This window comes from Polyodon spathula, chromosome 1 (genome assembly GCF_017654505.1).
Source record: "Polyodon spathula isolate WHYD16114869_AA chromosome 1, ASM1765450v1, whole genome shotgun sequence".
Taxonomy (NCBI): Eukaryota; Metazoa; Chordata; class Actinopteri; order Acipenseriformes; family Polyodontidae; genus Polyodon; species Polyodon spathula.
This window is the reverse complement of record NC_054534.1, coordinates 45279051-45294725: the sequence shown is the minus strand read 5'-3', so window position 1 is coordinate 45294725 and position 15675 is coordinate 45279051. Positions and strand designations below refer to the sequence as shown.

Here is a 15675-nt window from a genome sequence, read left to right as displayed (position 1 = left end):
CGGTCTTCCTAGCTGCTGAAGAACTTCTTTAATGACAGAGCCAACAGTGCTTTTCTTGGTGATCAAGATGGAGATGTATGCCACTCCCAGTCTACAATAAGAAACAAGGGGGGGTCAAACAACAACAGCCACACAGTAATGAGAGTTGCCATATATTGAAAGGGATAATAAATCAGGCGCTGGCTCCTGGAAGGCAACATGATAGCTTCCCTTCAAAAGGCAATCCTGAAATAAACACCCCATGCCATTCAGTCATGAACCTTTCTCAAGCAGAGCCCAGCAATGGTGCCCCAGTGTATCATCCCTACAGTTGAGACTTACTTTAACCATCCAGCATATATCTTGAGGACTTCACTCTCCTTTGGCTTGGCTCGGAGCACCCAGGCCTCAGGCATAGACTCCTTAAACACAGACTGTGACTTGGAGTTTTCCATGGCCCCATTGCAGTTGGTGATATCATTGTTACCCAGGACCTGTTGGCAGTATATCTGGAGCTCGTAGTCTTGGGGCTCATTTGGGATGTAGTAAACTCTCAGCGCTGCTTCCTGTCCCACCAAAACAAAGAGCTTCTGTTATGTATAAGGAGCTTTAGTGTTAAGTTAGGATTCTGTGCTCATAACAGTAAGGATAAGCAAAGAGGCGATATACCAAAAGTCTTGTAAATTAATTTTAAAACCTATAGAATATTCAGGGACTACAAAGGGAGTGTCGCATTGGTTCTGGTGCTCCAGTGGATCCTCATTGTGTTACAGCTAACCCTGCTGGTCAGGGGCCAAGTGAGCTAAAAGGTGTCTTCCTTCGTCGTGGGATTGAAGGATGCCCACTGAACCTTCGGGTTTCTTGAGCCATGTGGGGGACTGCTGCGATGAGGGAAAAGCAATTGGGCATTCCAAACTGGGAGAAAATTGGAGGGTGGGGGGGGGGGGGTTGGGGATTAAATACACTAATAATCAAATAAATTTATTTTATTTTTGTAAAGTGGTGTGGGGGGGGGGGTTGGGATTAAATTTATGTGATTGCGATTTTTACTAAATAAAATAAAAACATTTTAAAGTTCCAAAGTGTGACAATCCATATAGTTCATCAGAATAAACGGTTGTAAACTTTGATATTCCATACAAAGCTTTTAGGTTTTACGAATATGCTTTTGGAACCAAAAATTTTTTCCATACAAAGCTTTTAGGTTTTACGAATATGCTTTTGGAACCAAAAATAAACTCTCACCAAAATTTGTTCATTTTTCACTATCCGTGGAACAGATATGGTGCGAAACTGGTTGCGCTTCACTGCATCATTGCCATCAAATATCTTTAGGGTCTGTTTGCCTGAGAACAACACGTTAGATCTAAGTTACCAGGCAACAATCATGGAAATACAGAACACAAGTTGAACACAAAATATATAATCAACATGCATCAAAGTTCTTCAGCAGGAGCAGATTAAGTAGAATAAAGCATGTGAAGCTAATTATTTCCATGAAACCTTAAATATTAGCATCACTTTTTAGGTCTCACATTGACCTATACTACCCTGTTCACTTTTATAACCCAGTCAGGAAGGTCCCAGGAAGGGAATTAGTGAAGTGGTACAATAATCTTTACCTATTTGCTATGAAAAATATCAATAAAAGTAAAATACATGCTTACTATAATATGTGTGTCTTTCATATAGAAAAATGTGAACCTATGAAATGATGGTACTACATACGAGGTAGGAGGAATAATTCCATCAACAAGATTGCCTACAGCACATGTATCACTGACATCTCTAAATGGCTTAAGATCAATTAAATATTCATACTTGATTCTGGCGATGAGGTGGATTGCGTTTCTTTCAAGTTCCCTAAAGCTGAGCAATCAATATCATCACTGTCATCTGGATTGAAATAAGAAATGGAATTACTAAACCATTACAGTGCAGCCCCTTATAACGTGGTGCTAGTTATTTGGCAGTAGTTACCATTTTCCAAATATGACTATTAACTTTCAAGCTCCATTCTCAACACATATGTTACCTATGGCTCCTCACTACTGTCAACATACTACCAAATCCCACCAGAACAATACTATTGTAGGCATGCTGAATTTCACAGTGAGAAAACTGATAGGCCTACATTCCATCAACGGGTACCCCTCATTAAATTGGACATAACCCTGGTTCCCTGAAATAGAAATGTAACCATTAACGTATGGGTATTTACCACCTAAGAACCTGAATCCTGAAAATAATATACCAAAGCTGCTCAGTGAGCCTCTGATGCAGTCATGGCCTGCCCCCGAGAGGACAAACGGACTGCGCTCACAGATCTCAGCATCATTTTACCTTCAAGCCTGCTGCAATCATGGACGCAGTGACCTTGAAGGTTAATGGTTATATTTCCATTTCAGGGAACCAGCGTTATGATAATAACCTAACGTTCCCTTTCAAGTATGAAATGTAACCATTACCATATGGGAGACTGTACCCAAGCCGTCGCAAGGGCAAGAATGCAGAACGACTGGAATGCTACATTCAGCCTGTATAACCCAGTGAAGGTATGTGGAGTAGCCCACACTGCTGCACTGCATATGTCCTTGACAGATGCACCCTGTAATAAAGCCCACGAAGTTGCCATTCCCCTGGTGGAATGGATAGTGAGCTTTTCTGGAGAGGGCAAGTTGGCCAGCTTATAAGCAGTCCTGACAATGTCTGCTATCCATTTGGACATCTGCTGCTTAGACAGGGCCTGACCATGGTACTTTGCCCCATAGCAGACAAAAAATAGTTTTGACTGCCTCCAACTTTTCAACCTGTCAATGCAGTATGCCAGGGCTCTGGGCAGAGCATATGGAGCTGTCGTTCTCTGTTAGACTGGAAAGGAGGTGGATGGAAAGCATCCAATTCCACAGACCGGTTGACATGGAATGCCGAGATCATATTCAGCAAAAAGGCAGGATTGGTATGAATCATGACCTTTGCTCTGGCCTCCATAAAAATTAAGCAGGCTTTCGCTATTGAGAATGCTTTGCAGAGGTGATAGACAGCAAGAAAGCAGCATTGAGCAATACAAATGTCAGCTCAGCTGAATGCAGGGGCTCAAATGGAGGCTTCATAAGTGCATTACGCAACACGTTTAGCCTCCAATGAGGAACAAGGGCCTTCAAAAGGTGGACAAAGCCAAAAATTGCCCTGCCAGGAGGTGAGCTCTTGATCGAGTCAATTTTGACATGGCAAACTGAAATAGCTGCCAGACAGACCTTTAACATAGAGAGGGATTTCCCCTCCTCAAACAGGTCCTGCAAAAAAATTGCAGTATAACTGGCATGGGACAGGTTGTGTGGTCGAACCCATGAGATAGACACCACATCTGGAAAACACCCAACTTGTACCCATACTGGTAACGCGTGGACGGTGCTCTGGCATTTTGCAGGGTGTCAAAGACCCTATCAGAAAGCCCCAGACAGCTCAAATCCAGCTGTTCCGGGGCGAGATCCCCTAGCTGCAGGCTCGATGGGTCAGGATGCCATAAGGTCCCCCATGCCTAACTGAGCAGGTCGCAGCATTTCGCCAGTCTACATGGCTGGCCACTCAATAGCTGCAACAAGGTTGAAAACTACTAGTAGCACCTTGGCCCGATCCTACCTGATTTCTCCAGCCTGTGTACTATAAAATGAGAAAATCCCTAAATCTAGCATTCATAAATCTCAGCCTACCAGTTAAGGAAAGTTGGAAGTAATAAGCTAAAATGTCCTAGAAACTCCAAACAAGCTTTGCTGACAAGAGTAAGGAAATAGGTATATTTTATTTCTGAAAAAGATTGGAAACAATTATGCAGCTGGCTTAAAAAAAAAAAAAAAAGCATAAATCCCTTAGTTATGTGTCTTCACAGGGAATAAATGGACTTGCAGTTAAAAGTTTATCCTCTGATGACAGTACAACTAATAGTACAAATAAGACGTACAGTAACTGTGCTACACACTTTTAGCAATTTCAGTCTATCCCAGAACGAATTCTAAGAAATCAACAGAAAAAATAAACACTAAGCATAATCTGTCTCCTTTTCAAACTCTGTAACTCCAACTAAATGATCTTATGGGGATACCACTCTGAAACACAACCTGTTATCTATTTTGTTTTACTACGTATTCCTCAATAGTTAGGAGCAGTAGAATACAGAAGTACTGGTCAATTTTACCACTTTGTTTGAATGCACAACAGTAAACAGTTTCTTCTCGCTAACCAAACACAACTTTTAAACAGTTAGTCATAAATTGGGGTGCTTGTCTGAGGCCACATATTTTGGTTTATGTACAGTATCAGTGTTAACACTGATTAAGTCATTAAATATGTTTTTACGTGTTCCATAAGACATGCATGTGACAATTACAATAACAGATTTCTTACTCGTTACCTGGTTCTTTTTGGGAGCTTTCAGAGATCCGGAAACAGTGCATTTTGCTGAAGTTTCGGGAGTAGACACGCACACAGTTTGGGGGAAGAATCATTTTCTTCAGTCTTCCAAACTTACATTCTGGCAGAAGAATCATATAACAGGCTGCATGTGCCTATTTAAAAAAAAAAAAAAAAAAAAAAAAAAAAAAAACATAACAAAGCAAAAAAAAAACCCACCTCTGTCAAATAAAATATTACATAATTTGTTGACCTGTTGACTTTTCATATGAATTACAAGCATTCAGAGTGGTTACATGGTCATTTACTTTGACACATTCAGAAAAATCCATCCCAATATCTGCTTTCAAATGTAATGCCTTGTGCAGTTTTTTTTTTTTTTTTTAAGTTTATGTACAGTACTAAAAAAGATGTTACATCATATCAATACAACAAAACCAGTATGAGCTATGAAGAACCAGGGGCTATTATGTTAGTCAGAGTTTATTACACATTTAATGAGTGCAGCTGATCCTCCGTATACAAAGCATTCTTATAGCAAAATAGTACTTACTGTGATTCCGCACCACTCACACCTCATCCCAGACAGCACTTCTGAGGAGCCACAGGTCCTCTTGCACACTTCACAGCGTGCACTAGCGGAGAGATTGCCCTCCCTCCAGTGGTGGTGACAGATGTCCTAATGCGAAAGGTAAACAGGTAAACAAAATTATGACACTGACAATTTGTAGTGTCTAAAGTCTTATAACTTTGCTTATCAAATAATATTACAAACCAGTTTTATCAACACTAAAAACTCAACATCCTCTTTTTCTGTTTCATACATGGTCACATGCAGAGTTCATATTAGAGGGGGTCGTTGGTACTGGAAAGGGCAAATGGATTTTAAAAACAGAAAAATGTAAACTTTATAATAGATTATTATTTTTATTTCTACTTAGACTTTAAACTAGGTCTATTCCAAACAGCCAGTAACCAAAAGTTTCATAGAAAATGCTAACACACTTTACTCTGAATGTTGTAATGACATTCTGTATTCATTTATGAGGTTTAATTTTGTGTTGATCTAAACTGACAGACAAAAATTAATTCCAGCATAACCTCTTTATATAAAACTTGCCTCCACATACCCCCATATTTAAACCAAATTAATGGTTGCTCTAGAATATGTAAAAATTCCATAATTACCTGTAATTAGACTTTTTTCTGGGTGGAGATCAACTCCACACATTAACATCTGACCTTGTTGCTAGCCCAGGAGAACCAGAGCTTGCCATTTTCGATCTTGCCAGATTTCATTTTTTATATATTTTGGGGTAAAGGTCCATTTTTGTCAACATAAGCAAGAGAGTTATCAATGCCACTGAATTAGCTTTACCTTTACATTTAAAATATTTGCGGGCGGGCTTTGTAGAAGCGAACGTGCTTTCTACAGCGTACATGGTAGCACACACATCCTCTTGCTACCAATCAAACTGCTGCGTTGGCTGCGCGCAGTATAAATGACTGCTGATGCAACCAATCAAACTGCAGTAAGAGACTGTACAAGTGAGCAGGAGTTTGAATTTCTTGTGAAGAGTTGTGATTAAGGAGACTGGACCGCATCAGGTGATAAAAACTGCTCCGAAAGAAAATCGGTATTACTATATACGTACTTGTATATAATTAGGGCTTCTGTTTTTTAGTTTTTATTTTTGTTTTTAATTTTTTATTTTTAGCTATTTTCGAGTTTTATGTAAATCGTTTTTTCAGGGCTTTCGTTTTTGAAATACTGTACGAAATCAGTGTTTTCGGTTACTTTCCAAAATGCTTGAGCATTTTTTTTTCTGTCAAAATGTGTACAGTAGTAACTCGACAGTGCTTGCACACTTAATTTGTACCTTCTTTCCTTTGCTGTCTTCCACAATGAAATCCCTATAGTCACAGGCACTGTTTTTTGTGTGTAGGCATCTTTTTACATTTTGCCACAATTCTGATTTAAATCCTGTGTATCTTAACTGTCATACAGCTTTAAATCCTGCTAACAAGCCTCCACTCCTGTTGTAATCTTGTTTTAAATCTCTCAAGCGGAGTCTCCAGTAGAAATGTAGGTACGTGCTGTCACTCAGTAGTTGGGGCGGGTTTAAAGTACTCTGAAGGAATCAATGATAGATACAAGTCAGGAAGGCATGACATTGCCCAGCAGTACTGGGAAAAGTACTTATTATTACTTTTGTAGTAGGTTTTTATTTATTTATTTATTTTTTTAAATGGGAAAAGGGTAAAGTCAACACAAACCGATTAACCATTTTCAGTTTTTCCAGTGTTTCTGGTGTTTATTGGCTATCCACCGATTTTATATTTTTTGTATCTGGGTGTTTTATCAGGTTTTATCAATTAAAACTGAAAATCAGAAGCCCTATATATAATTAACAATGACAGTGACTACCAACATCAAAAACAAATGTTTCATCATTCATTTTCGTGTAATACATGGGTGAAAACCTGCTTCTAGATTATCACCTGATCAACACATTGTCAGCGTCCAACTGACACGAGAAGTAATTCTGCAGAAATTGGGTCGTCTGAGGTGGATTTCTTGCATATAAGCATGTTTACAACATTGTCGTCTTCTTACAAGCAAAGCAGAAGTAAAAATTAACTGAAGCGCTTCTTCCATCTTCCATTTCTGCAATTGTCATGAATATTTCCTGTATTCATTTAACAGGGCGCTGTTTTAATATGTTAAAATGTAAGCTTGTCTTGGATAGTGCTCCCATATTCATAATTACTGTTACTAGAGCCGCTGCTGCATATATGGGGTGCTTTGTTAATTTAGTTTGTCTTCAGTTAGTTCAGTTTGTCAGTTAGTTTATTATTATAGTTTATTAACATACTCTTGCTTCTTACTTTTACCTTATTATTCTGTTCATTTCATCTGCTAATGCACGTGCATCATGACATAAGTAATAAATAGATTTGTACTTATTCATGTTGTGATTGGCCTTGGCATATTGTGTCTGGTGGTCAATTTTGTCTCCTCTTTCACACTGGCACTTATAACTGGCGTAAAACCATCTATCTGGGTCGTATCTGGTTTAACTCGGGTTCCAGTGACCCACCTCTGGATATGGACTGACAAGCTTGACCCGGGTTGAGCGAGACAAAATGCTTGACGGCAGCCGAAATAACAAACAGTCATGAGTGTTTGCAGGTTTCATTCCGTAAGAAACATTTTTATTTATTCTGTTTAGCAATAGTTTTGTTGCTTATGAGCCAGATTGCAGCAGGGATGAAGAAACATTTGCTCTAATCAACATTTGGGCTGGCGGTTTAATCCAGAAAAGCTTGGATGGAAGCATCTGTAACAGACTGCTTCCGGGGCACTGCTGTGCGTATTGTTTAACTTGACCTTAGTGCTAGACTCTGTAAAAAAAGAAACAAGCTTTTGTCACTGAAAATACCTGCATCTCACTCACGCGTCTAGCAGAGGCGAGGGCAAGTAAAAACACTGCCTTCACAGGCAGGTATTCAGGCTCTGCTGAATGCAAAAGGGGGGGGGGGGGGCACTGAGTCAAAACATGGCAAGCCGAGATGGCTGCCAACTAAACCTTCAGAGTCGAGGGGGACTTACCCTCATCAATGAGGTCCTGCAAAAACTGCAGAATGACTGGCATGGGGCAAGTCGTGGGATCAATGTGCCGTGCCAAACACCAAGGTTTGGAACACGACCCACTTGTGAGCTGGCTGTTTCCACCACGAGACAGCCTCCATATAGTGTCGGGACACCGACAGGCGAAGATGTAGTTACAAGAGGGGATTCACCCTACGGTTGAACGACACTTCGAGAGGGCGCATGCGGAGAAGATCCAATGGAAGGGTCTGGGATGCTGCTGCCATCAGGCCCAGAAGTCTCTGGAAGATGATGACTTCCAGTGACATGCTGGGCTGAAACAGCTTCAGGCATGTGTGGAGCCTCTGGAATCTCCTCTGACAGTGTGGTGATCATGCTGCTTGAGTTCAAGCAAGTTCCCAGGTAGACGGTAGTCTGAGACGGCACAAGCTGGCTTTTTGACAAGTTCACTATCAGGCCGAGCCTGTCGAGGTGAGCGGTTACCAGTTCCTTGTGCGCTACTGTCTGCACTGGAGACTCGGCACATATGAGCCAGTCATCCAAGTTGTTGAGCACTCTGCCTCAGAGGGGCCAGGATACTCTCCATGTACTTAGGAAAGGGCAGGTCTGTTAGTAATGACTGCATTTCTGTATTAAGTCTTTAAGTGGGCAATCCGCCTTGCTGCTGTTATTGAAGCTACTGCTCTTGTGCTAGTTGGGCTGTCACTGGCAGCCTGAAGTTGTAGTCTTGCTGTGCTGCTTCTGCTTCCGGAAAGCTGGGGTTCTTTCCCCTGGGCTAGCAACAAGAGTGGAGGTCACATGTGGAGTTAATCAGAACTGGTAATAATTAACATACAGAAGAACAGACTGACAGGTCACCTCCATATGCTCATATGATTCAGATTACCTCACTAACTTGCCCTAAAGAACATAATTAGCAAGTTACACAGTTTGAAAAGCGGTTCTCTAAAAAATGTGTCACAGAGGTCAGACAGAGGTCACCTCCACATACTGTGTTTACTTAGAAAGCCTTAATACTTAGAAGACCTTAACACTATTGCATAAAGCTTCCAAGTTACCTTTGTTTTTAAAACTTTTCTGGTTCTCGAAATAGCAGTGAATTTAAGAATGTAATCTATAATCAGTATCTGCCAAGTTTTTTTTTTACACACTTTGCTTAAAAATGCCTGCAATGTTTAATGGTTAGATAAAGGAGGGACGTAACCAGAATATTTATTAAGCTAGGGCTGGAGTAAAATGTATAATGTATAGTTTAAATTGAAGATGACACACTTACATGATCTTGGTGGCCATCATGGTGACACTGTCGACAGTCACTACAGCTAAAAGGTGAGCAGTCGACATGGACATGCAACTCACACACTGGGGGAGGGGGGGGAGGCAGGGTGGCAGGAGGTTAATTTCAAACTCATGAATTTCAAACTGAACAAAAGGCTTACCAGTATAAAAATCAGGAAAAAAAGCAAAAAAAAAAAAAGCCACCTTTGTAAGCAACTTGATTGACCCCAATCTGGTTTCTCATTAGAAATTACAATCAGTCTCTTACAGGTGTGTCAGGAACATGAAACTGTTTTTTTTTTTGTTTTTTTTCTTTAGTAATTTTAACAAATTTAGTTTTCTTGTAAGCTGTCAGAAAAAAATACAATACATTTCAGCAGCATAATCACATTTTGGGCAAGGTTTGGTTCAGTTTCATAATAAATAAACAAAAGCAGTTGCACTAACTCAATCCAGGAAGAAAACAGTTCTGAGGCCATTCTACGGGTGTAACCCTACCCACTGAGTGTGAACTACAGGTTGTTTCTCAGAAAATACTGAAATATTTTCAACAAATGAGAAAATCAAGGTGAACTGGAAAAAATATAACAGTTGATATATGTCCAATTTAACCCCAACAGTTAAAGCTTAAATTGTTTGAGCATAAAAACTGAGGATAAACTTGATCTATATAACTCAGTTGTTGGTTTTGTAAAATTAACAGGTGTTTAACATTCAAAAAAAAAAGGAGTTCATAAAAACTGGAGTAAACTTTGAAAATATGGTAACAAGTCATTTTCTAATCCTTTATGGGATGTTTAATCCAGAACTAAAACCAAAAGTAACACAAAAGTTACTACTGACTTACTACTGATAGGTGATCCTTTGCATTCGTTATCTCAATTTTGAAAAGCCAAGCATATCACAATTTTTTCATCACTGAATAAATCCAATTTTCTGACATGGCAATTCTACAAATGTATGGGTGTATCAGTCATACATGTTTTTATAAGCTATAAGGGAATTTGCTTGCAATTCTCCTTTTACTGTTACACCTGATTACATATACTTCAAAGTCTTCTAAAATGCTGATTCTGAAAATCATAACTGGCTAATCATGGACCTCTATCTGCAAAGCTTGTGACTTGCCAGCCACAAATTCTCTAAAGATTGCCCCACCTGAGATGCAATGACACCTCATTGATGATGAATATGAACTGTACCTTCACAGCGCAAGGCGGAGCTCTCCTCCAGTTGCTTTCTACAAACTGAACAGAATTTCTTCTTATGGCCAAGAGGACTGAAACAATGGGAAACTGGGACCTGAAAATAACAACAACATAAAATAAGCCTCCTTGTAAAATGGCTTGGATAAATTAAACACTGTGATTGACTGAACAAGGTCATGTGACAAAGTGGTTAGAATAAGCATCCTATAGGCTCGGAAATTCAAAGTGCACCTGGGTCAACAGCATTTCAAACTGAATTTTTACCACCATGAGAGGAAGTCAAGGACTTCACGCTACTTTGGTATTGAGCTTTTTTTCAAAATTATTAACAGAAATTAAACAGAAACAACAGCGCCTGTAAGTTCTCAGACTTAAGAATCAAATTCAGCCAAACTGGAGTTTCTGAAACCAGAGTTGGGGTGGTAGAGTCAGATCTTGGCAATGAAAAATCGCGTATGAAAAAAAAAAAATAGGTTCAGATTTTAAAGTTGTCAGTTTAAGAATATATAGTAAAGTAATTGGAGATATCAGTTTGTAATGCAATGCAGTGAGGAGTTTTGCTCAGGTTGACGGATATGAGTGTCATTCTGCATGACTGTCTCCCTGACCGTCTGAGTAGACTCTCTATTCTATTATCTTTGGTAACACGTTTGGGCAAAGAAGAATTAAAGATGCAGATCATTCTACTACGGAAACAGTGATTCCAAACATCAACTTTGTTTACCAAAGTGTACAAAACATGTATAGTAGGTAAGCAGCAGACTTGTAGTCGAGTCCTCAAACCCAGACTTCGAGTCAGAGAAACAAACTCAAATCAATTTTCATTAAAACTAGTGGTAGTCGTGGGGGAACAGTTTACTTAACAGTCTGATATCCCTCAGGAAAAATGCACAAATAATAAAAAATAAAAATACAAACAAAATGATTTTCAATTATTATTTTCAGCGCTTTATGTGCACTTTTATTCTATAAAACAAAAATAAACAAAACAAAAACCTAGCTCTTACTAGCACTTACTAAACATAAGCAGGTCCCTGACTAATCTGCAAGACAGCTAATCTGTTTATCTGACATACAAAGCAAATAAACACTTTTACACAAACGTATATAAACCAAACATAGGTTTAAGCTACACAAAGTACCATTTTTTTTTCAGTATACGAAATCCAGTCGGGCATTTCACACAGCAGCAGCCCTTAGCAGACTGACTGCTCTCCTTAAATTTTGGCAGTTGGCTCTAATTTACAATAACGAGCCAACTGTCAAAACAATAAAACAAGTAACAAATAATACAATTAAACAATAAAATGAAATTACATGAAAAAAAAAAATACTTTTTTACACTTGCAGGTCCCCTGCCCTGCTACTATATATATATATATATATATATATATATATATATATATATATATATATATATATATATATATATATATATATATATACTGTAGTAATCTGTGCTAAGTGTGTGTGTGCTGTCCTGTCATTCCTGCCATTTGTGTGTCACCCTGCATGATTCTGTGAGTAATGAGCATTTTGTGTGTAGGCGGTGCTCACGCACTGCCTGGGGTGTCACGTGCACAGTGCAGCTGTATGTAGATGGGGTCTGTGTTTACTGCACTGTGATTTGTGTTTGGGTCCGCCAGTAAGCTGCTTGCGTGGGGCTGAGTGTCTGAGCGATTGGTCAGTGTGTATGTAAATGTGCCCTTGTGTGTGTGAGCCAATAGGGCTTGGGGGAATCGCTATTTCAGAACTACCTGTGTTGGAAAACATGGATCGAGAATTGATTAGGAGTTTGCTACGCATGTGGACTGGCAGAGCTATACTGGTGTTCTTTTCTGAAAAGAGACTAATATTGCAGATAGCAGACTGTTTGGTTCAAATTGCATGTACTGCTAACCATTGATAGAGACGTTGCGTCTACAAGCTCTTGCCCAACATTGACTGCAAGCTAACAAGATAACAATGCTGTGGACTAGAAGGGGTCAGGCTCTAAAGACTTCAGAGAGATCGAAAGAGATAATGCCACTAGGATCAAAGGGGGTCGCAAGAAGATAACAAAAGGCAGATGTATGGACCTTTTGTCTCCAGGAGTGTGAAGAATGCACTGAGTTCAGAGGTTGTCACACTAGACTACACACACAGACACAAACACACACACACTCACACAATAAATTAAATTACCTTGACCATTGGTTAAGTGTCAGAGAAAGGGGAGGTGGACCATCTATACAGAAGGGTATTTAATGTCATGCAAACATTGTAATGATGAGTATTCTGTTTGTCCTGTACCTGGGACCAGACTCCCTGCATACTTCAATAAACCTAACAACTCATTGAAGAAAAGGACATTTTCTTGAATCTACTTAATCACCATCATTTTTTTAAGTTACTTCATTGGCGAGCCACCTGTGGACTGTTTCCTGATACTTTTTTTTTTCCAAATACCGGGGGGTTGATACTTGATTACGGAGAAACCTTTTTTGCCAGCCTGTATCCCATGAAGAGGACCAGGACAAAGCAGACAGAAGGAGACTGTTTCTACTTTCAGCTCAGATGGTGTGGAGAATCTTTGAATCAGGACTTCAGATCGAATATATAACCACGTACATTGGTGAGTAGTTACTGGTTTTTTGTTTTATATGCAGTTTTTAGAATGTAGTGAGAATCAAGGGTAAAGTATGAAAGAGGACTTTTGACTACTTGATAATTCATGTACATTGAGGACACAATTAGTTAAGACTGCTTAATTAAAAGTGTATTGACTATTAGGACTTTAGGTATGAAAGAGGACCTCTGGAATCCTAAAAAAAGTCATGAGTAAATCGTGTAGTGCTATGACGTGCCAGTAGAGTTTATTGGACTAGTTACACGGACTTGTATTGCTCAACAGGTACGGGCATACTCTGATTTATGTTTTATGTTTGTTTTTCAGAAGATTTGTTACACTTGTTTTGTCTTTGTTTGTACTGTTTGGTTTATAAGTCACGATAAGGGGGCAATAGGATAAGCCTCTTATTTAACTGTCCACATTAGGTGGTACAAATAAGGAACAATCAGACAATAAGTTCCAGTTAAGCCCAATAGCACATACAAAAGTTTAAATTAAATGTGCAATAAACCAAAATAAAATTTTATGCATAGCTTTAAACACGGAACATTGGTAACAACAAGACAAACCTAAAAAGTGTTGTTGTTTTTTTTTTTTTGTTAGTTTTGTTTTGTTGGGAGTCTGATCAACTCCAAATATGTTAAAATATAATATTGACGGTCATCAAATGGATGACTGGAGAATATGGAACATAGGCTATGTTTTAAAACATGGCAAAAAGGGAAGCTATGTACAGAACAGTAATGTACATGTTCATGTAACAGATCAGGAGTGTGTGTCTCGTAAGAAGAAAAAGACAAAGGCAATTCAAGACTGGTAGCCCACAAAAAACAGAACAAAAAAAAAACTGTAATGCTAAAGATTCTATATCAACTTTGAGGAATACATGTTGTAAAAATAAAATTAAAAGGTCACATTAAAATGTAATTAAGAAGTTGTTTATTAATGATTGTTTGAGTAATTCTGATTTTGCTTAAGCGTGGAGATAAAGTAACTTCTTAGTAAAACTACGTACTAAGAACCAGCACGAATACTTATTGTCTTGCCCCGATCATAAGAGGGTTTGATAAGGGAAAGAGACCCAGGTTAACTGATGAATTGTTTGACTGCAAAAGAATGGCCAACCTTTGGACTGAAACAGTAACACAAATATACAAAGGAACAATGAAAAAGTTTGTGTTGGATTATATTGATATACACAGAGCTTTTTGTTTTTCTAAGGGTTAACTAGAAAAGAAAGTGCAGAGAGGGAGAGAGAGAGAGATAATGTAGAGATTGCTGCTACATTGACTGCTTGAAAAAACACTTAGGAAGAAAACAAATGTTTTTGGAGATCAATAAATCTGAAACTAATTAAGTAAATCAACCTTGAAATATTTTATTAAAAATATTTTCATGAAGCAAGTTAAGTGTTTGTTTGTTTGTTTGTGAATTTTATGTTTAAGACACGGGTGAATTTTATGAATCACCTATGAATACATATTTGAAACCACAGATCACATGAGAATGAAATAGGAATGTTGGCGCAAGGGATTTTACAGTGCAGTATAGGACTGTAGGCTTGGTGGATAGTGGTACTGGATAATCAGCAGTACTGATTATGGAAAGTTTTTAGAAACTTATTTTTCAAGAATTAACAGATTTATTTGAAACTTATTTTTCAAGAATTAACAGATTTATTTGTAAATTCTTGAAAATGCATGGTGTGATATTAATCAAACTAACATGTTTTTGAAAAGGGTTTTATAACTTGATTTAAAAAACAATAAAAACAGAGAAAGGAATCTGTTTGCTACAGGCACATAAACTAACACAGAGACACTAAATAACTTACCTAATAGGCTACTGTTTTATCAGCTGCAAGAGGGAGGGTTATTAAATTGAAAATTGAATAAGCCAATACCAATAACTTTTTTTTTTTTTATTACATATACAAGATATCACTGAGGGATAATGTATACTAAATGGACCAGCAACTAAGTATAACATCTTTGGTTGACATTAGGCTGGCTGTGTTAGTATACTGTCACCCTACAGGGTTTTTTTTTTTGTCAATTATAAGCACAAATCGAAGTAGTGCACAATTAGCATAAGACTAAGCCCCTACCTAAAGGGCTACAATTTCAAACTGGGGAACAAATGTTGCTTATGAAAAAAAAAAAAAAAAAAAAATGGGGGATGGCTAGGGTGCCAATTGTGAAAGTTTCATATGAAACTAGAGACAAACTTGTGCAAATCAATAAAGATTGTATAAAAGATATTAACTTGAAGTTTTTTTTCGATTCTGGGTGATGTGCTCAGAAATAGCTGTTTTGTGATAAGACAAAAATAAAAAGACTTTGCACTTAAACACCAGTAGAGATCTTGTAAATAAATAAGCTTACAAAGGCTTAAACAGATCACTGGATTTAAGAAGCGAGTATTATATTTCTCTGTTACAAACTGCTTTAATAGCCTATACATTCCCAGATGAAATAAAGAAAATTCAAGGAGAGAATAACCCCATTGAAGGTTTAAATGAAATCAGATGTTATCAAAATAATTAATATTGATTTTTCTTCTAGGTTTGGAAAAGA

At 38.2% G+C, this 15675-nt stretch overlaps 1 protein-coding gene across 1 annotated transcript in view; it reads right to left on the bottom strand.

Annotated features, from left to right (window-relative positions):
- LOC121319272 (diacylglycerol kinase theta-like) overlaps positions 1–15675 on the bottom strand; it is a 94227-nt gene that overhangs the window by 18971 nt on the left and 59581 nt on the right. Inside the window, exons 3-10 of the mRNA XM_041256531.1 lie at positions 10483–10582; positions 9279–9364; positions 4943–5068; positions 4391–4544; positions 1801–1875; positions 1225–1325; positions 322–545; positions 1–91 (exon numbers count right to left, since the gene is read on the bottom strand). Coding sequence (XP_041112465.1) covers positions 1–91; positions 322–545; positions 1225–1325; positions 1801–1875; positions 4391–4544; positions 4943–5068; positions 9279–9364; positions 10483–10582 — 957 coding nt within the window. The remainder of the gene's footprint in view (positions 92–321; positions 546–1224; positions 1326–1800; positions 1876–4390; positions 4545–4942; positions 5069–9278; positions 9365–10482; positions 10583–15675) is intronic.